Source organism: Hyperoodon ampullatus, assembly GCF_949752795.1.
Source record: "Hyperoodon ampullatus genome assembly, chromosome: 15".
NCBI classification, from domain to species: Eukaryota; Metazoa; Chordata; class Mammalia; order Artiodactyla; family Ziphiidae; genus Hyperoodon; species Hyperoodon ampullatus.
The window spans coordinates 15,823,159-15,845,377 of NC_136928.1; the positions used below are offsets into that span (position 1 = coordinate 15,823,159).

The following is a 22,219-nucleotide window of genomic DNA, read 5'->3' on the forward strand; positions in this document are numbered from 1 at the left end:
ATTGTTTTCCTGATTTTGTTTAGTTATCTGTGTTCTTGCATTTTACTGAGCTTCTTTAAGATGATTATTTTGAATTCTTTTTCAAGTAATCTGTAGGTCTCCATTTCTTTGGGGTCAGTTACTGGAGCTTTATTAATTCCTTTGATGGTGTCATCTTTGCCTGATTCTTAATGATTCATGTAGCCTTGCATTGGTATCTGTACATTTGAAGAAGCATACACTTCTTCCAGTCTTTACAGATTGGTTTTCATAGGTAAAAACCTTCTCCTGTCTGTTCCCTGGGCTGATGAACTACCTCTGAAATCGCAGTTGTGCTGGGTTAGACCCAGTTATGTGGCTGTTGCTGGGTCTGTAGTGGGATCTTCAGTTGGCAGGCTTGTTATCAGGGGCTGGGACAGGTGTGGATCCTGTCTGGTCTCTGGGTGAATGGGACTACCTCCAGTACCTTGTTCAGTAGAATGTTCTGGGATAAGGATCCTCTTCAGGTTGGATCCTCTTCAGGTTCCACAGTTGGGTCCTTAGACAGCAGGTCTATTACTAGGTGTGCAGGGGGCATGGCTCCCACTAGACCCCTGGGAGGACTGATGCCTGGTCACTGGATGGGCCCCTAGGTGGGCAGGACTGGCCCTGGACCATGGCTGAGAGGGGCTGGAATGGGGCCCCAGGGTTGTTTGAGATTCTATAGCGATGTTTGAGGTCAGCAGTCCTGGCCCTGGAGGCACAGATGTGTATGTCTCCCACCAGGTCCCTGGGCAGGTTGGGCTCAGTGGTGTGGACTGAGGCTGGGAGGGCCTGGAACTGAGTATATGTCCTTTTCAGAGTCTCTTGGAGCACAGACAGTAGTGTGTACTACTGGGTCCCTTGCTGGCAGGTCTGCTGGTGGACTGAAGCTGTGTTGAGGTTGGAGCCCAGTACAGGGCCCTTCTGGGAGTTCAGACTGGAGAGTCTCCCACTGGGGCCCTGGACCCTAAGGACTGCTGGCAGACGGAGGCTGTGAGGGGGTTAGAGGAAAGTATGGGGCCCTTTCTGGATCTCTGGGGATACAGACAGGTATTTCTCCTGTAGGATCCCTGTGCCAGCAAGACTGTGGACAATGGCTGGGATGGGCTGGAGCCCAATTACAGGGCCTATTCAGAATCTACTGAATTTAACAAACACTTGGACATTGCATGGAATATGCCAGGCACTGTTCCAGCCTCTTATCAAATTTTAACCCACTTAAACTTCCTAACAGCCCTATGGAGTTGGTACTAATATTATCCTCAATTCAGTGATGGGGAAACCAAGAAAGAAAGTGGTTAAGAAACTTGTCCAAATTCACATTCACTTCATTGACATGAAGTCAAACACTTCATTTTCTTAACCGTTGTGCCAGGCTGGTTTTCTTCTTTGGTGACTCACTTTATGTATAAAGTATGATAGCTCTCCTTTGACTGTCTCCTATTATTTTCTCTCTAATGTTTTAGAATACTTTATTTCTGCTTGTGTTCACCTTGTCTAGTTTCTTATAGTGAGTTCCAGCATATATTTTCTTTGTTGATTTCCCACCATTTTCATCTTAATTTCTGTGATTTTTTTTCTTCTTTCCTGACTTTTTCATATTTCATCTCTTCCTGTTATCTTGCCATCACATTCTTGAGTTTTTGCATGTCTGCTTTGTTTTCTTCCTTCAAGGAGATGATGGCTTCATATATATTTTTAAATTCATGGTGAAATATTGGATCATAATTTTCATGTATTCCCTGGTAACGTTTTTAGTGAGTGTTATTCATCTCTTGGTAATTTTGCTGCTCTTTCCCTCATTTTTTTCTTATGTTCTTCTTTGGATGCTGTGTGCTGGCTTCCTCTTTATTATTCACCACTGAAAGGACACAAGATAGGTATCTGCTGGTGGTTCATATGGGAGATGGTGTGGGGAAGGGGCTATGCTTCATGGCAAAAGGCACTCTTCTTTGCTGTTACTGAGAGTGGTTCCTGCAAATAAGTTTTCTCTGGGTGATAGTTTGTGAAGCTCTCCCTCTTGCCTTTCTGAACCAAGTTGGCAGACCCCAACAGATAAATGGGCAAAAGAAGTTAAATACAAAAATGTTCAATTTCACTACTGTTCACTACTAATTGACATTAATTTCTTTATCAAAGCAAATTCAGCTGGAAACAGTGAGATATTATTTTTATGCTAATTCAGGTTCAGTGAAATGGGTATTCCATATACACTGCTGATGTGACTTAGATTGTCTTAAAACTTTTTTTTGGAAAGCAATTCAGTGTGAGAGATTGCCCCAAAATGTTTAATCATGTTGATCCGGTATTTTCACTACTAGAAATCTATCTCCCCCAGAAGTCTAAAGTACAGAAAGAAATACACCACCAAAAAAGATATTCACACCATTCACTGATTAACCTTTCTTTCTCCACTGATGTATGTGGATTCCTTTGCAATATATCAATATTACATTCCTGTATGTGATAAGCTTGCCCTGGGCCATCTACTCTGCTTCATTGCCCTGTCGCACTCTACTCTTGATTGGTAATGACCTTTTGACATCCAATTTGTTTTTCTATCTGCCCTGTATATTTACTGTAGATGTGAAAAATGGGTTTGATGTTATCCGAATAAACGTTCATTTTGTGTATTGCTGGACTGAATATTCTAAGTGGTGAGCACATATATTCTTGGTTTCTGTGCTGTCTTATTCAACACACACTTTTTCAACACACACACATGTGAGCACATGTATTCTTGGTTTCTGTGCTGTCTTATTCAACACATGCTTTTTCTCATAATATACACTGGCTGTTAAAGCTTTTCATTTTTTGCCCCCAATACATTTTCCTTTCTTCCTTTCTTTTTCTTTTCTCCACTCCTCCCCTACCCTGTTTATTAGTATAGATTTGGGTAGGTCCAGTGATATAATTTGAAAGCAAATAAAAGATTGAGTTGTGAGGAGACGTTCAAGATGGCGGAGGAGTGAGACCTGGAGATCGCCTTCTTCCCCACAAATACACCAGAAATTCATCTACAAATGGAACAACTCCTAGAGAACACCTACTGAACGCTGGCAGAAGACCTCAGACCTCCCAAAAGGCAAGAAACTCCCCACGTACCTGGGTAGGGCAGAAGTTAAAAGGAAAAACAGACGAAAGAATAGGGACGGGACCTGCTCCAGTGGGAGGGAGCTGTGAAGGAGGAAAGGTTTCCACACACTAGAAGCCCCTTCGCGGGCGGAGACTGCGGGTGGCGGGGGAGAATAAGCTTCGGAGCCACGGAGGAGAGCGCAGCAATAGGGGTGCGGAGGGCAAAGCGGAGAGATTCCCGCACAGAGGATCAGTGCCGACCGGCACTCACCAGCCCGAGAGGCTTGTCTGCTCACCCGCCGGGGCGGGCGGGGCTGGGAGCTGAGGCTCGGGCTTCGGTCTGGAGCGCAGGGAGAAGACTGGGGTTGGCTGCGTGAAAACAGCCTGAAGGGGACTAGTGCGCCACGGCTAGCCGGGAGGGAGTCCGGGGAAAAGTCTGGAGCTGCCGAAGAGGCAAGAGACCGTTGTTTTGGGGTGCGCGAGGAGAGGGGATTCAGAGCACCGCCTAAATGAGCTCTAGAGACGGGTGCGCGCCGCGGCTATCAGCGCGGACACCAGAGATGGGCATGAGATGCTAAGGCTGCTGCTGCAGCCACCAAGAAGCCTGTGTGTGAGCACAGGTCACTGTCCACACCTCCCCTCCCGGGAGCCTGTGCAGCCCGCCACTGCTAGGGTCCCGTGATCCAGGGACAACTTCCCCAGGAGAACGCACGGCGTGCCTCAGGCTGGTGCAACGTCACACTAGCCTCTGCTGCTGCAGGCTTGCCCCGCACTCCATACCACTCCCTCCCCCAGGCCTGAGTGAGCCAGAGTCCCCGAATCAGCTGCTCCTTTAACCCCGTCCTGTCTGAGCAGAGAACAGACGTCCTCAGGTGACCTACACGCAGAGGCGGCGCCAAATCCAAAGCTGAAACCCAGGAGTTGTGCGAACAAAGAAGAGAAAGGGAAATTTCACCCAGCAGCCTCAGGAGCAGCGGATTAAATCTCCACAATCAACCTGATGTACCCTGCATCTGTGGAATACCTGAATAGACAATGAATCATCCCAAATTGAGGCAGTGGACTTTGGGAGCAAGATATCACAAAGAAAACTACAGGCCAGTATCACTGATGAACATAGACGTAAAAATCCTCAACAAAATACTAGCAAATGGAATCCAACAGCACATTAAAAGGATCATACACCATGATCAAGTGGGGTTTATCCCAGGAATGCAAGGATTCTTCAATATACGCAAATCAATGAGATACACCATGTTAACAACTTGAAAGAGAAAAACCGTATGATCATCTCAATAGATGCAGAAAAAGCTTTTGACAAAATTCAACACCCATTTATGATAAAAACCCTCCATAAAGTAGGCATAGAGGGAACTTACCTCAACATAATAAGGCCATATATGACAGACCCACAGCCAATATCGTTCTCATGGTGAAAAGCTGAAACCATTTCCGCTAAGATCAGGAACAAGACAAGGTTGCCCACTCTCACCACTATTATTCAACATAGTTTTGGAAGTTTTAGCCACAGCAATCAGACAAGAAAAAGAAATAAAAGGAATCCAAATCGGAAAAGAAGTAAAGCTGTCACTGTTTGCAGATGACATGATACTATACATAGAGAATCCTAAAGATGCTACCAGAAAACTGCTAGAGCTAATCAATGAATTTGGTAAAGTAGCAGGATACAAAATTAATGCACAGAAATCTCTTGCATTCCTGTACACCAATGATGAAAAATCTGAAAGAAAAATTAAGGAAACCCTCCCATTTACCATTGCAACAAAAAGAATAAAATACCTAGGAATAAACCTACCTCTGGAGACAAAAGACCTGTATACAGAAAACTATAAGACACTGATGAAAGAAATTAAAGATGATACAAACAGATGGAGAGATATACCATGTTCTTGGATTGGAGGATTCAATATTGTGAAAATGACTATACTACCCAAAGCAATGTACAGATTCAGTGCAATCCCTATCAAACTACCAACGGCATTTTTCACAGAACTAGAACAAAAAATTTCACAATTTGTATAGAAACACAAAAGACCCCGAGTAGCCAAAGCAATCTTGAGAAAGAAAAACGGAGCTGGAGGAATCAGGCTCTCTGACTTCAGACTATACTACAAAGCTACAGTAATCAAGACAGAATGGTACTGGCACAAAAACAGAAATATAGATCAATGGAACAGGTTAGAAAGCCCAGAAATAAGCCCACACACCTATGGTCACCTTATCTTTGATAAAGGAGGCAAGACTATGCATTGGAGAAAAGACAGCCTCTTCAATAAGTGGTGCTGGGAAAACTGGACAGCTACATGTAAAAGAATGAAATCAGAACACTCCCTAACAGCATACACAAAAATAAGCTCAAAATGGATTAAAGACCTAAATGTAAGGCCAGACACTATAAAACTCTTAGTGGAAAACCTAGGCAGAACACTTTAGGACATAAATCACAGCAAGATCCTTTTTGACCCACCTCCTAGAGAAATGGAAATAAAAACAAAAATAAACAAATGGGACCTAATGAAACAAAGGCTTTTGCACAGCAAAGGAGACCATAAACAAGATGAAAAGACAACCCTCAGAATGGGAGAAAATATTTGCAAACGAAGCAACTGACAAAGGACTAATCTCCAAAATTTACAAGCAGCTCATGCAGCTCAATATCAAAAAAACAAACAACCCAATCCAAAAATTGACAGAAGACCTAAATAGACATTTCTCCAAAGAAGATGTACAGACAGCCAACAAACACATGAAAGAATGTTCAGCATCACTAATCATTAGAGAAATGAAAATCAAAACTACAGTGAGGTATCAACTCATAGCAGTCAGAATGGCCATCATCAAAAAATCTACGAACAGTAAAGGCTGGAGAGGGTGTGGAGAAAAGGGAACCCTCTTACACTGTTGGTGGGAATGTAAATTGATACAGCCACTATGGAGAACAGTATGGAGCTTCCTTAAACTAAAAATAGAATTACCATATGACCCAGCAATCCCACTCCTGGGCATATACCCTGAGAAAACCATAATTCAAATAGAGTCATGTACCACAGTCTTCACTGCAGCTCTATATACAATATTCAGGACATGGAAGCAACCTAAGTGTCCATCAACAGATGAATGGATAAAGAAGATGTGGCAGTATATACAATGGAATATTACTCAGCCTTAAAAAGAAATGAAATTGAGTTATCTGTAGTGAGGTGGATGGACCTAGAGTCTGTCATACAGAGTGAAGTAAGTCAGAAGGAGAAAAACAAATACCGTATGCTAACACATATATATGGAATCTAAAAAAGAAAAAAATGGTTATGAAGTACCTAGGGGTAGGATAGGAATAATGATGCAGATGTAGAGAATGGAGAATGGACTTGTGGACACGGGGAGCGGGAAGGGTAAGCTGGGACAAAGTGAGAGAGTAGCATTGACATATATACACTACCAAATGTAAAATAGATAGCTAGTGGGAGGCAGCTGCATAGCACAGGGAGGTCAGCTCGGTGTTTTGTGACCACCTAGAGGGGTGGGATAGGGAGGGTGGGAGGGAGATGCAAGAGGGAGGAGATATGGGGATATATGTGTATTATAGCTGATTTGCTTTGTTATAAAGCAGAAACTAACACACCATTGTAAAGCAATTATACTCCAATAAAGATGTTTAAAAAAAAAAAAGATTGAGTTGTATCAGCAGTTTGCTTACTGCAGCTTTCCTTGCCAATGTATTAAAAAGCCTTTAAAAATTTGGACCAATTATATTGCATTTGTGCCCATTATGGATTCAAGATTTAAAAGGCTATAATTATTCTCTAAAGTTTCCAAAGTCCTTTGGGCTACTCCAACTCAGATTAGTGGTGACTGGATAAATTAGATAAATGCACAGCTACAGGTTCTTATTTCATATAATTTTGATGAGTGATACTTGTACATAAATAGATATTTGTAGGAATTTGCATTTCTTGTAATGGGTTTGATAAATGAATCGTAATAGTATTTACAAATAAGTTAATTATGTGTGAATTTTAACGAACTTTTAGGCCTCACATTTTGGGGCAAATCCTTACATCATCCTCTTACCCTCAGATAGCAAAAAGTAGTTGTAGGCTGAGAACAATTTTGTCTTGTTTCTTGCTTCCTTGCAAAGACAGGAATAGATACATTGTGTACAATCATTTCTTTATTCTCTGCTTGCTTTGGATTCTTATATGTACTTGGAAGAATTTCCCCCCAGATTGAATTTTTTCCTGTTTGCTCATTTTCCCAGGACTGCTCTTTTTGGGTGATAGAAAGCTTTTCCAGTGTTTTGACACAGGCAATATGTGCTACTTAGGGTGGTACATTAAATAGTGCATTACATTAAAAATTTTTTTCTACATTACTTCCTAAGAGTTCATGGGCAGTTTTCTTTGGCTGTCAGGAATGTTTAGAGAGAGGACAGGAAGAGGACTAAGGTTCATGGCACCTACTGCGTCAGCCCCGCTGAGCACTTGTGCATATGGTGGTGCTGCCCACCTCAGGAATCAAGAGTAAATTGCCTCTCACCTCTGATTCTGTGCTGTCCAAAGACCTTCCCCTGGATTTCTGAGAACTCTTAGGGGAGCGGGGGTACCCTTCTATTCTCCTTGCCCTCTGGGATCCTCTGTTTGCCTGGCGCTGTGTCTGGTTTTTCCATGCTAGTCTGGATGAAAATTCAGCTCCTCTCTTTATTCCCTCCCACCATCCTCCTCGCACACTCTTCATTAGGTGTGATTCTTTTAAAAAAATATTTATTTATTTATTTGGCTGTGCCGAGTCTTAGTTGTGGCCTGCGGGATCTTTAGTTTTGGCATGCAGGATCTTTTTAGTCGTGGCATGTGGGAATCTTTCAGTTGCGGCATGCATGCAGGATTTAGTTCCATGACCAGGGATCGAACCCTGTCCCCTGCATTGGGAGTGTGGAGTCTTAACTGCTGGACCACCAGGGAAGTCCCCATTAGGTGATATTTTAATAGCTGCTGCTGAGCCACTGGAAGAGGAAAGAGTGACATACATCCTCCCTGGCTCCTCCCTTCTGTTTCTTCCTTTTGCCTCCTGAAGCTTCTCAACATTTCTTTTCAAGAGCAAAGCCTGCCACTGAGTCTCCCCTCCAATCCTGACAGCTGTGTCTTGTACTTGGGGTTCACTGAGCTTCTTGGACCTGCTGGTTTATAGTTTTCATCAAATTAGTAATACTTTCGCCATTATTTCTTGATCACAGGTCTACAGGTCAACTGCAGATTGATTAATTGAGGAGGGACGTGTCCTCCTTTAACTAGTGCTCTCCAGGATATATTTCTGTTGTGGCAGTCAGCATGAGCAGTGAGCACAAGCGTCAAGCCAAGCCATGCAGCCCTACTTAAGGCCTCTGCTCATGTCACACCCACTAATATTCTGTTGGCCAACGCAAATGACATGACCAAGTCCCACATCAAGCAGATGAGGACATCTACTTCACTCACACTGAGGTGGGCAGGGAAATGAATATTCGCTAAACAATAATGCAAGCTCTCACAATGTTTTATTCTTGTATGATTCTTTTTTTTGGCTCTGGCAAACAGTGTTTGCTGGAAAGTGAATCAACTTTGGAGGCAGACCTGGATTCAAACCCTAGTTAGTTTTGCCACTAACTACTTGTGTGACTTTAGGTAAGTTACCTAACCTTTCTGAGCTATGTTCTCTTAGTTGTAAAAATGGGAAAAATCACATTTACCTCATATGATTGTTGGGGGAATTAAGGCATATGACACCCATGGTAATGTTTAGTACAAAATTGACATTCAATTAATATTAGTTTCCTTTTAGGATTCCAAGTGGGCTTTTATTGTAGACATTGGCTCTAGAAAGTGAAATAATCCAACAGGATAGTGAGCATTTTCAGACTAGTTATGATACTAACCAGTTTATTTGCATGCATAGTGATGGATGGGAATCGGAATTTGGAAGTAGGAAGTGAATATTGTACTGATTAGCTGCGTCCCGATTGGAGGTGGATCCATTTCCAAGGTTTATATTAAGGGTAGGTGACCAGGACCTTTCTAGAGGAAATCAGGAGCACCTGTTCATCTACTAGCAGTGGTACATAGGATTATACTGTGGGGCCCTTTCTGGGCATGACTTTCCCCCATTTCCCTATTGCCACATTGGGTGCAGTGAGAGGTGTGAATGGTGCAGGAATATTTGTCAGTTGGACGTGGTAATTTTCAGTTCTCAGAAGCTTTCATGATTGCATGGGATGGATTGTTCTGCATGGGAGCTGGGTTATTGCTGACTTGGGAAGGAACTTTAACTGCTGGTCCTTTCCAGGGACTGTATCTTTAAGGGGTACAGTCCTAATTCCATGGGAAGCTGCTCCTTAAGTTAGGAAAGCCTTGTGGGCCCAGAGTGAGGGGTCTATGTAGTGGTCTGGGGGCTCCCGCTCAGGAAGGAAAAAGGCTTCTGATCTCTAGGGTTCGGAGCAGACCTCATCTTTTACTTTGGTTTTTCTCTTCCTGTTTTGTCCTCAAATTTTTAATTAAACTGAAATAGTAAGTATGGACTGAGAAAATCACATTAGAGTAAAATTTTTCACTGAGGGCCTGGCATCAGCCTCAACAAAAGTCAATAATTTTGGCATTGATGTGGCTAGCTCGAAATCCGGACTCATCGGTGAAGCTGACAGTGCACTCATTTTCCATGCCAGGCTCTTCAGAATTGAGAATGCAAGGCATCCAGCCGTAGGATGAGCACCCAGGCTGATGGCCGTGGTTGGAGCTCTGAGCTCCCACTTCAAGCCAGAGCTAGTATCTCATACCAGAGCAGGAGGAAGGGGAGGGGAGGGGGAGGGAGGGGAAGGAAGAAGAAGAGGAAGATGCAGACACTTGAGGGGCAGTCTTAACTTTAGTGTGTTTCATATGTACAACCACAGCCCACAGCTCAGGACCCCCTCATGGTTCCAGATCAGGGTTAGGCAGCTCAACACCTTTCACTTCTAGCCCCATCTCCCGCCATCAGCCATCGTTAGTAGATCTGTGATCGCCTCTTCCTTCTGAGCCTGGACTCCCCTCAGCCAGCTCAGCCCAGCACGCTGGCCAGCCTCTGCTCCTTGAGCAGAAGCGGCAAATAGGTTCAGTGTGCTCATCACCATATTTTGCTCATGGGATAAGAGAAAGCCTGCAATGAATAAGTAAAAAGGAGTGAGTTTTGGAAAAGATGAAAACTCTAATTTGAAAAGATACATCTACTCCAATGTTCATAGCAGAACTATTTACAATAGGCAAGACATGGAAGCAACCTAAATGTCCATTGACAGATGAATGGATAAAGAAGATGTGGTACATATATATGATGGAATATTACTCAGACATAAAAAGAATGAATTAATGCCATTTGCAGCAACATGGATGGACCTAGAGATTATCATACTAAGTGAAGTAAGTCAGAGAAAGACAAATATGATATCACTTGTATGTGAAATCTAAAAAACGGATACAGATGAACTTATTTGCAGAACAGAAATAGACTCAAAAACATTGAAAACACACTTATGGTTACCAAGGGGGAAAGGCTCGGGGAGGGATCAATTAGGAATTTGGGATTAACAGATACACGTGACTATATACAAAATAGATGAACAACAAGGACTTACTGTACAGCACAGGGAACTATATTCAATGCTTTGTAATAACCTATAATAGAAAAGTATCTGAAAAAGCATATACACACACATATATGTATAGTATAACTGAGTCACTTTGCGGTACCCCTGACATTGTAAATCAACTATACTTCAATTTTTTTTAAATGGGGAAAAAAGGAGTGAATTTCAGGTAATAGGAAAAGACAGTGTTTTTCTGAGAGAGTTTTTGTTTGTGTCCAGTACTTCTGACAAAATGGTGTTAGAAAATCTTTTCTGCTCAACAGTATTATTCTGAGGTCCAAGAATGGTGTAGCTGTAAAAATTTGGCTGATTCTACCTTTGGAAACTGCAGTTTTTTGTGTGTTGGTGGAGAAAAATGCATGAACGAAACTCAATATTACAAAACCAAAATTTATTTGTTTTAAGGTATGTTCAGGCTGACAGGCTGAAGGAGAAAAAACAACCAAGTCCTTATTCTTGGAAGACACTTGTGATCTTTAATTAGGTATTTAAAGTTTGCTGGCCCATCACTCAGGCTTGCCTTGGCTTCTTTGTTTGTAAGCTCTAATTTAATATAGAAGCACTGACTGGTGCCTGTTCATGGGCTACTGAGAGCAGTTCTCTCAGAGGTCTCCTTCCTGCTCCCTAGAACTCAGTTTAATTCAATGGACGGAGCTGGAGCAGCTGCACTTCCAAAATTGCTGCCACATTCCAGTTTACAAGGCTGAGACTTTATCTCCGAAGTCCTGCTCCTTCTAATAATGGCTTGCCTTGGATTTCTTATTACTGCTGTGAGACAGTCCTCTTGTTAGCAAAGCATTTATGAAGTGCCTTCTGTGTGCTTTAGTGTCTCACTAGGGGTGAGGAGGAGATTCAGAAGGAATAAAAGACAATTTTCCTATTCAGGGAACCCTAAACTCTTAGGATATCAATTATGCTTCTGCTTGATGATTTCAGAGTTGCTCCTTCACAAAAAGGAGGGGAGGGCTTCCCTGGTGGCGCAGTGGTTGGGAGTCCGCCTGCCAATGCAGGGGACACGGGTTCGTGCCCTGGTCCGGGAAGATCCCACATGCCGCGGAGCGGCTAGGCCCGTGAGCCATGGCCGCTGAGCCTGCGCGTCCGGAGCCTGTGCTCTGCAACGGGAGAGGCCACAGCAGCGAGAGGCCCACGTACCGCTAAAAAAAAAAAAAAAAAGGAGGGGCTATATGTATACATAGAGCTGATTCACTTTGCTGTACAGCAGAAACTAACACAACATTGTAAAGCAATTATACTCCAATAAAAATTAATTTTAAAAAATATTAAAAGTGGGAAAAAAAGTTGCAACTTCCCATCACAACTGCAGGATCTCAGTTTAGGATTTAAGAATTGCCCACCTACACTCAACCCTCTTGTTCCCTTAGTTCACACGTTCACCTAATGTGTAGGAACGTCTAGTTTTCCCCACCAGAGAGTAAGTCCCTTTAAGGGCAGGAACCCCCTGTATTTTTTTCCCCCATAGTGGGTTTAAATCCTGGGTTCCTTGTTTATTCTTAGCCTGTCACCAGGACCCCTGCACTGCTCACTGGAACCCTCTCTTGGCACCGGGCAGTGGTGGGCTCAGCCCAGTTCTTTAGTCACCAAGATAATCAATCTCATAGAATCACACTGAAATAATCAAGTGGGTTCAGACATCCTGCATCACCTAACAAAACATTGAAGCATAGAGAAATCTCTGAAAAATCTTTTAAAAATTAAATTGAATTACTAGGGAAAAGAGCTAGTGTAGATTTCTGATTACATTTGAATACGCTTGTTCTGATTTCAAGGTGAGGGGTCTACTACACATATATTATTTGAAAGCGGAGCATTGTGCTGAGCTCTGGGGTTACAATGATGAAAAAGGGGGTCCCTCTCTTCAAGAAGCTGATGTTCTGGAGCAGCCTGCAGGGTGTCAGGGATGTACCAAGGAGAGTAGTTACAAAAAGGGATAAATGTAGTTCTGTCCTCAAAGTAATAACAGTTTGATAAGGGATGCAGTATGCCGATAGTAGAAGCTCAACACTGGAGAGCTCTCAGAGTTAGTTAGTTAGAACCCATCGGGCCTGCCTGTGGGTGACCGCCAATCCCAGCGCGGGTAGATTACAGCTAAGCAAGCAGATGTGTGCTACAACTCAGCAGAGTGCAGCATTAGGTCCTGACCTTGGTGATACAGCTCACCAACCATCATCGTCTACAGATCAGAATTACAAACTGGGTGGTTTCCATACCAGGAAGAGATGAGCCTATAAGCCCCTTGAAGGAAACTAAAAGCAACCAGTACATAACAGATGAGGTTTGCTTACACAAATCCTGCATTGTGGTAATTTTTGAGGATATACAAGGACAGTGCTCCACATGGAAAGAGTATGGGGAGGGGGAGTTGAGACAGACCTGAGGCTGAAGCCTGACTTCATCACTTATTAGTTGTGTGGCCTTGGCCAAGTTCCTTAACTTCTCTGAACCACAGTTTGCTCATCTGTTAAGTGGGAGTGATGAGCTCTACTTGCGTGATGGTTGTAAGAACAAATGAAGTAGTATGTTTAAGTGCCCAACACAGTGACTGGCACATAGTAGGTACAAAGTCAGTTTTACTTTCCCCCTTCCTCCTTCTTTATGTATCAGCAGGAAGCAGCCACTATGAAATACATCTAAAATAAACGACACTCTTAGAAATAGTAGAATATCATGAACCATATCAATGAGTGGCCTGGAACGGGTATCTGGAAGATGGTAATGTCAAGGACTCTGACACCTTGAAGGTGAGACACAAAAAGAGCTCTGACTCTTCAGGAGCATTTCTTTAGGGCAGAAATAAGGACATCAGGGTATTAGAATACTGTTCCCAGAAATCATCTAACTTTTGTTTTTTCTCCAAGCATATGCTGGATAGAAATAATTTGCGTACATGCCTGACTTGCCTAAGAGACTAAAGCTTCACAAACTTTTGTTGCAAGAGAATCACGGGGATGCTTGTAAGGGTACAGTTTCCTGGATTCCCACCCTCAGAGTGAGTCTGGGGTGTGGCCTAGGAAACTGTATTTTGATAAGCTGATTGGGGATTCTGACACAAGTTCTGAGGACCACACTTTGGGAAGACCACCCTGGAGGGGGAGCCGCTTCAAAGCTCACACTGTTTCCTATTCACTGTGTATTTCCAGTGCCCAGATATCATGGGCGTTGATTGAGTTTTGTTGAAGAAATGAATGAATGACGATTCTCCGAGAAGATGTCCTGTTGTGAAAAGGATATTTTTAAATGATTGGCTTCCTGGTTTCTAGGTTAGTCTCTTGTGAATTTGAAGAAATAATGAGTCTCCTAAAACTTACTCATTCCTGAATGACCTAGCAGAGCTGGGAAGAGACCCCTCTAAGTGAGTGAGACCTAGTCCCCAGTAGCCCATGTGACCTACCATCCCCAAAACGGGTTTCCATTGAGGGCAGGAGGCATAGCAGATGCTAGCGTGGGATCGCCCCCGCAAAACAGCAGTCCTAGCCTTACTGTTTCTCTCTTGGTTCAGAGTTGGTTGATAGAAATCAGTGAGCAGCCCTGTGAGCATCTTATAATTCTTTTTGGACACTGTAAGTCCCTTAGAACCAAAAGAAGTGCAGGCCTTTTATGTGATTAGAAAAGCTGAAAAACAAAAACTTTGATAAATTTGCTCTAAAGGAAACTCATAAAGTTCCTTCGAATTTACCATTTCATTAAAACACTTACCTTTGAGTTGGTGTCTTCTGAATGGCATTAGCGATTCTAAATAGAATAGATTTATCCAACTAAACTTTATTCATGGGCATTTTGGGCATTTTCTCTTTAGATATTGCTTCTCTGTTCTTGTGCCTGTGTCTTTATCACCTGTTTGCTAGTAGCCCCCAGAGTCTGGGGTCATGCTTCTTACTGAGTTTTGTGGAACACTTGCTCTCTACCATGGGGAGAAGAGTTATGGTTTATATACAGGTTTTCTATGTGAATATTGGACAATTAGACTGCATTCCATTTGCATTTTACAGTGTTACACTTAGAAGAAAGAGGCCCCAGGAGATGGTACCATAGCCACCTATTAAGAGTTGTCTATACTTGATATTTGAAACTGCTTTTAAGGCATCATGATGTTTGTGAAACACATATATTCATTGTCCCAAGAAAATGTTTGACATTTATCAAGATGGTGAAATGACTCTATTTGCTTTAAATTAATTAATGGTTAATTTCCATAGGGCGAGACTGAGCAAAATATCTTAATATGTAATTTAACACAAGGAACTGGGAATGCTTCCATTACAACAAAAACTACTGATTTCACCACTTTCAATCCCTTTATGGATGTAATATACACCCTTTACCAGATGCATATTATAATTTTAGGTCTCTGGGGATTTTAATTACCTCATTGTTCATTATTATTTTTAGATGTTATATCACTTTCTGAAAATAGAGGTGCTGTGTTTTCCTGAAACTACTGCCTTTTATAGTCATATTCAACTCTTTCAGATCCTCAAGACTGAGTAGGCATTTAGGGCTCAGGCAGTCAGCAGAGTCTCCACCCAGGGGGGCCAGTTCTTCCCCCAGGAGTCCTGGGTGATGGGGAACGGGCCACAGCGGGACCCAGGGGATGGTCTGGGATTCACGGCTGCTGAGGGTGGTTTTAATTTAATTTAATAGCCCTTCCCTTCCTGCCCCTGGTATTGCTAATATTTCAGATATGGGGGTGGGGGGGTGGGGGCCTTGCCTTGCCGTGGCACGAGGACCTAAAAAGAAATGACTCACTGCTCTAGGGCATGTCACTGTTAATGTCTGGAACACCTAGGGTACAGCCGTATGCTCAAATGATATAAGTCTGTTACCATTCAGAAGAGTTTCTTGCATTATTGGGGGTTGTCGGTTGTGAGCATTTTGATTTTGCATTTTGCAGAGCAATCCCTTGAGGAAGGAACGCATTAGGTGCTCCGTCATTGTTTCTTTGTAATAAAGAGAAATGACAAGCAGGAAGGATAGGAATCCTTCCTGGAAACCCTGGATCCTGTGCTGAGTGCCGTGGAGGATACAAAGAGAGAAGAGACATTATGCCCTTGCAAACATAAACCGTAATCCGACACAGCAGGCTGATACTGCAGGAAAGCTGTAGATCACAGCTCTCGGGCCCCAGGATGGCCCTGGACCCACCGCTGAGTGGTGAGCTGTGTTGTAAGCAGCTGCTTACTAAAAATAAAGCCTCGTGTTTGTGAAGGACTGACTTAAATTAGCCTGAATTCAAGGTCTGGATGCACTAATTCACCATCTCTGGCTGATGCTTCTTTATGCTCTTTGGAATTGGAGGTTGGCCTGCCAGGCAGCCAGGAATTGCATATGGCGCCAACCTCTTTAATTGCGTGTGGCCTGAAAGTGTGTCCTGGCAGCAAAAACACGGAGAGCAGTGGCTGTGGCTGGTTCATTTCATGGGAATTGAAAAGGAGCAAGAGGCAGATGGCTGTTTCCTGAGGTGGCGGGGCAGAGCTTGATGGTGGAGTCAGGCTGCTGCCTTGAATGAAGGGTGGGGCTGGATGAGTGCAGTGGAGGGCTCCGAGCCCCCTGATGGGGAGCACGAGGGAGTGCAGGGGCCCTGGAGGGCTGGGAGGACAGTGCTCCTACTGGGTTCATGGTGGCGGACTATTAGAGGGGGTGTCATGGCGGGGGCCTTGAACCCTGGATTTGAATGCCAGCTCAGGGTTCACTGGCAGTGCCCACCCACCACATATACTAAGTGCTCAACAAATATTTGCCACATGAATAGATGAATGACTTGGACTCTGACAACTGGACTTTATCCTACAAGTGAGACAAGGAAGATTTAACAGGGAGGTGGTATTTGGTGGCAGGTGGGCTCTTCCCCTGATACATCAAAACGTATCTGACCTGGGTTTCCTTCATATGTTAAACAAGCCAGTCAGTACCGGGTGCTGACAACAAACAGCAGCTTGATGTGGCATCACCTCCAGCCAGTGTCAGCATTCTGTGAGCCTTCAGGTGGTTACCACAAGGCCTATGGGGGATGTCAGGGGTTGGGGTGGGAGGGGGCAGTTGGGGTTGGAGGACCTTTTAGGTCACATGGGTGTCTGTTTGAGGAGCCATATCCTGTCTCTGTGCACAGCAGGATCCGCTGTGGTTTCATCTCCTTTCTGGTTTGGCCTGGAAAACTTCAAACTCACAAAGCTCTCTGAATACTGAAATCTCCTGTGCCTTGTCCTCCACGCTCTTCCGTTTCCAGTGGGGCTGTCCCCCTTGGTTGCAGCTGTCTGATTTCCCAGCTAAGCTCCTTAGAAGTGACCCAGATAAAAATGGCAGCCCTTCCTGACTGCCTGTCGAATAACTCAAAATATAACCTCTACCTTCTAAGTCAGGCTTTTTATTGCCTGTGGTTTTTCTTGTCTGCTAGCTGGTTTTGTTTCATTATGTTTTGTTTTTAAAGCAAACCAAGTGAAATAGGTAGTTTTGAGTTGTTTTGTTTTCTGATCACCAGCGTAGGAATCTGTAGCTGCCTGATTATAACGACTAAACCAGTGGAGTGAGAGTCTGATGACTGCTTGCTCAGGAGAGCACATCCCAGGTCACTGCTGCCCCGTAAATGCGCCTTCCTGTCCTTGGATCAGCCAGCGGCAGCTGTGTTTCCTTGGAAGTTCTTCCTTTGAGGCTGAAGGAGTAGTCTGCTTCTTCTTACGATGTTATTGACAAGCCTGGGGGAAATGGAAAGCCTTGACTCATTTGAAACTTTTAAAGAGGGAATTCTGCTACTTAACACCTCCAGGCTAAAGCAAGCAGCTGGAAGCCAGTTTTGCTTTCACAGGGTTAGAAAATCCTGGGGGCTCCAGGTTTGCAATGGGCAGCAGCCTGCGATATTTTTGGAGTTCCAGCGTGGAGCTGGGTACTCAGCACGTTTCACTCCTCGGGCTATTGATGGCTGTGGAGCCCTGATGGCCATCCATCTCTGTCAGGGCTCGTCACTTGCTTCTTAATAAATATAGCTATTAATACTCTCTCACTTGATCTGGCCAACTTCAGGAGGGCCAGAGCTCTGGTTTCCCTTAATTCCGCCCCACCCTTCTGGACTACATTTTAAAAGTCAGAAACATCAACTCTGGTCTGCCCTGGTAGCTTAAGGTCAGTCTTTTGGCCCAGGGTGGACGAATCTCCTGGGGCGGCCCCTACACCTGTTGGCTGTTCTCTTTCTCTGTGGTTGTGGGATCTCAGGCATCTGTGGACTGTTAAGTGGGATGCCATCAGCAGCTTGGGTAGGTACCTCTATAAACCAGCCGTCCCTTTTCCAGGACACCTAGTCAGGGTGGCTGAGTTGGTACAGTTACACCAACTTGGGTTTGACACCCTGCTCTGCCACTCTTGAGGGTATGACCTTGGACAACTAACTGGCTGCACCTCAGTTTACACAACTGTGAAATGGGGACAGGAATAGAATTTGCCTGGAGAATTGTCGTGAAGAGAGATGAGACAATGTTTCGAAAGGCCTAAGCACAATGCCAGGCACGTAGCAGGTACCCCAAAAAGGCATTTATCATTAGAGAATCGGGACTCAGCTTACTTAAGTAATAACAGCATCAGTGTTCTCTGAGCTGACTGTACACAGTCTGTGAAGTAGATTTCTTGTGCATGTTTGTTTTTAAATAAACTTTTATTGGAATGGAGTCTTTAAAACTAGAGAATACGTCTGCTAAATTCTTGTCTGAGCAACCTTTTAGAAGCACCCCAGAGCAGGGACTCCCCTGTAGCCCCCACGATGCTGTGAGTGGTGCCAGGCTGGCAACTGGGCTCGCGGCTGCCACTGAAAATGGGTGAGTGGCATCTTCTAAGCACGGTTGCCTGTTGGAGTCACTGCTGGCCTCATATGCACAGCAGGCTCTGGCGGAGAGAACTGTAGGTTCACATACAGTTGTAAGAAATAACAGAAATGCCCACGTGCTCTTTACTGGGATTCCCCCATGGTAGCATCTTGCAAAACTATAGGACGGTATCACAACAAGGATATTGATATCGATGCTCTCAGGACACCACCCCAGGTTCCCGCGTGTTGCGTTTTATAGTCATACCCATCCCCCTCCTGCTCCTACACCCTCCTTAACCTCTGGAAATTACTAATCTGTTAGAGCCAGGATCTTGGTGGAGGCAGAGCCTCTGTCCCAGCCTTGGACTTCTTACCCATGGGATGAACGTCTATTGACTGATTGCTAAAATGATATAAATATCTATATTAATTAAGCCATATCATTTTTAAAATGTCATACAGCCAAACCAAACCCTTAACTGAGACAGGAGAGGTCCAGAAAAGGAGGCCAAAGAGTTGTTATTACATTAGGGAAAAACAGAGTTGTGAAGGTGGTTTCAAAGAAGCAGGAAATCTCAGCTTAATCAAGAAAGGTGAGGGGTTGTTACTTTCATATACCATTGAGTTTCCCTTGCTCACAGTGATCACCCTGGCTTTTATTGGGTGCTTTTGAATATTTTTATTCTTTATCTTATTTGAGTATTATCAATAAATTCATCTTAAAATATCCTGGCTGCCACAAATATTTACTTTATAAGGATTTATTACCTCCTAAAGTCTGCATTTATGATTTCTTGAGATGACAGCATTTTCTTAGGGATTTCACTTCTGAATCTCAGAAAGACGTTAGTGGGGCAAATGGAAGATGATGTTCAGAAATATTCTAGAAACTTGGCCAGGGTGTGCCAGGCTTGCTAGGACCACCAGGGCATTCTGGGGCCTTCCACAGCTGCCTGCTCACACGTGTTTCCCTTCCAGGAGCTGGGGTCAGAGAGGACGTGTTTCTCATCTGGAGGGAGATGCAGGAAGCCAGCAGCACGTTGGCCCAGATCCAGAGTCTGGTGGCTGAGCCTCCCAATACCGACGTGGCCACAACAGACCACGGTGGGTGCTGTTTACGGGCATGAGTGTAAAAGAGTCATAACTGCTACTGGTTGGGGATGGGGGCTGTTTCCGTGTTCCTTACCAAGGAGAGCTCCTTAGCCCAGCTCCTGAGGGGACTCTCCAGAGCTCTGCTGTGCTCTGTGTGTGTGTGTGTATGTGTGTGCACATGTGTGTGTAGGTTGTCAAAGCAAAATCAGACTTCTATTCAGGGACTATTGCAGGAGGGGAAAAGAGACCTCAGTATGGAAGTGGGCTCAGTTATGAATAAACATGGACCAGTGGGGATTTACAGCCAAGGAGCAGGGTGGAGGGTTGGTGGGTGGAAAATTACCGAGAAGAAACATCAGGGTTAAAAGGGGATTTCTGGATAAACCTATCTGACAGGATTCTTGCTGAAGGCCAGGGTGACCAGACATCACCTGGGGGACAAGGGTAATGAGGAATTTGCTCAGGTATGGAGGGTGGGGGATCCTGGTAAACTGTCTTCTCAGGATTTTTGCTAAAATTAGACTATGCAAAGACAAACACGGAAGTCCATAGGTCAAGATCCAGTTGAAAAGAGGATTCAGAGGAGCCTGAGTTTGGGTGAGAAATCTGGTTGTAAATCCCAGCTCCATCACTAGATTAACCTGAGTCAATCTCTTTGAGCCTTAATTTATTCTCCTGTTAAATAATTGATAACATCAGTCTTAAGAGATTATTGTAAAAATTAAGTAAAAGAATGCATGCTTTGCACCAAACAGGTACTTGGTAAATGTTAGCTCGATCTTTTCTCTTTCACAGTTAGGTCAGTGAGAATACTGATTCTTCTTCCTGAGCTCTTGAGGTAGTAAAGGATTTTCCTCTGTAGGGGACTGGTTTCATTTAGGGCACGGCTGGTAAAAACAGTAGCTAACAAAGCACATACCTTACATGTCAGGCACTGTTCTAAGCACTTCACGAGTATTAGCTTTCATCGTTACCACAATCTTATAAGATAGCTGCTACTTTTATCTCCATTTAAGGTTAAGTAACTTGCCCGAGGCCAAGCTAGAAGTAACGAAGCCAGGATTCAAAACCTAGTTCCTTAGTAAAAATACTGATGTCTGGCTCCCACCCCAGACATTCTGATTTAATCCATGAAGGATGCAATCTGGACATTGGGAGTTTTGAGAGTTCCCCAGGCAATCCTAATGTGCAGCAAAGTTTGGAAGCCCCTGCCATGCTGTACTGCCTCCTGGTACCCTGCCTGTGTTACAGAGGCATCAGTGGGGGAGGAGAGCAAGAAGGCCAGGCTGGCTGGGGTCAGGGATGCAGTTGAAGAGGAGAAGCGGGGAAGGGGACATGAATACAGGGAGGAGGAGATAGAAGGCATGGGTGAGCTTGCCCTGTGTGACTTAATAAATTCCTGGCAACAGTGACTTTTTCCTGTGAGTGGGTGTCCTGACTTGGGTCTGGGGCAGCAGCAGCTGCAGTTGCTTCCCCAGGGCCAGCTGTCTGGGGTTTCCAAGGAGGGGCCCAATCAGGCTTGTCTGGAGGGGCTGCTCACTTGTGGTGACACCCGTCCCCCCTCAGCGTGAGCTTAGAGTCAAGGACTCAGAGGGTCCTCCGTCATCCTGAGAGAATGAAAATGAAGCAGGGAACCTGGGATAAGGCAAACATTCATGCCAGACAAATACTCGCTGCTAAGGTGTTTGTTTGGGGGAGTGCTATGGACTGAACTCTGTTCCCCCAAATTCAGACGTTGAAGCCCTAACCCCAGTGTGTCTATATTTGGAGAAAGGGCCTTTAAGGAGGTAAAGTTACATGAGATCATAAGGGTGGGACCCAAATCTAATAGAACTGGTGTCCTAATAAGAAGAGAAAGAGACACTGGAGACCTCTCTCTCTTCACACATCACATGAGGACACAGCCAGAAGGTTGCCATTTACAAGCCAGGAAGAGATGCTTCACCAGAAACCATACCTGTAGGCACCTTGATCTTGGACTTCCAGGCTTCAGAACTGCGAGAAAATAAACTTCTGTTGTTTAAGCCACCCGGTCTTTAGTATTTTGTTATGGCATATTGAGCAGACTGACAGAAGGAATATTGAAGCTTGGGGTAATCTTGAGGGTTAACGGAAGGTTTTTAGATGTTGTTTCTAAAGGAAACAGAAGAGCTATTGGCCTCCGTAATCTTTAGAAGGATAGATTGTCATCCCTTTGTTTCAATCTAATACACACACAGAACTAAAAACCAAAATAACTCCAAGCATAAACTTTCAAAACATGCTTTTTTTTTTTGGCTGCATTGGGTCTTAGTTGTGGCGCACAGGCTCTCTCGTTGAGGCGCACGAGCTCAGTAGTTGTGGCATGCGGGCTTAGCTGCCCCGCAGCATGTGGGAACCTAGTACCCCGACCAGGGATTGAACCCGTGTTGCCTGCATTAGAAGGCGGATTCTTTACCACTGGACGACCAGGGAAGTCCCAAAAGATGCTTTAAATGTACCGTTTCTTTTTTTTTTTTTAATTTATTTTATTTAGTTTATTTTTACTTTTGGCTGCGTTGGGTCTTTGTTGCTGCACACTGGCTTTCTCTAGTTGC

The 22,219-nt window shown here is 44.2% G+C and overlaps 1 protein-coding gene across 1 annotated transcript in view; it reads left to right on the forward strand.

Moving 5' to 3' along the window:
* The window catches only part of VWA3B (von Willebrand factor A domain containing 3B), a gene marked incomplete at both ends in the record, with an annotated part of 217,727 nt that overhangs the window by 62,179 nt on the left and 133,329 nt on the right, over positions 1–22,219 (forward strand). The window contains 1 exon segment of the mRNA XM_079721376.1: positions 19,530–19,655. Within this exon segment, the coding sequence (XP_079577502.1) occupies positions 19,530–19,655 (126 nt within the window).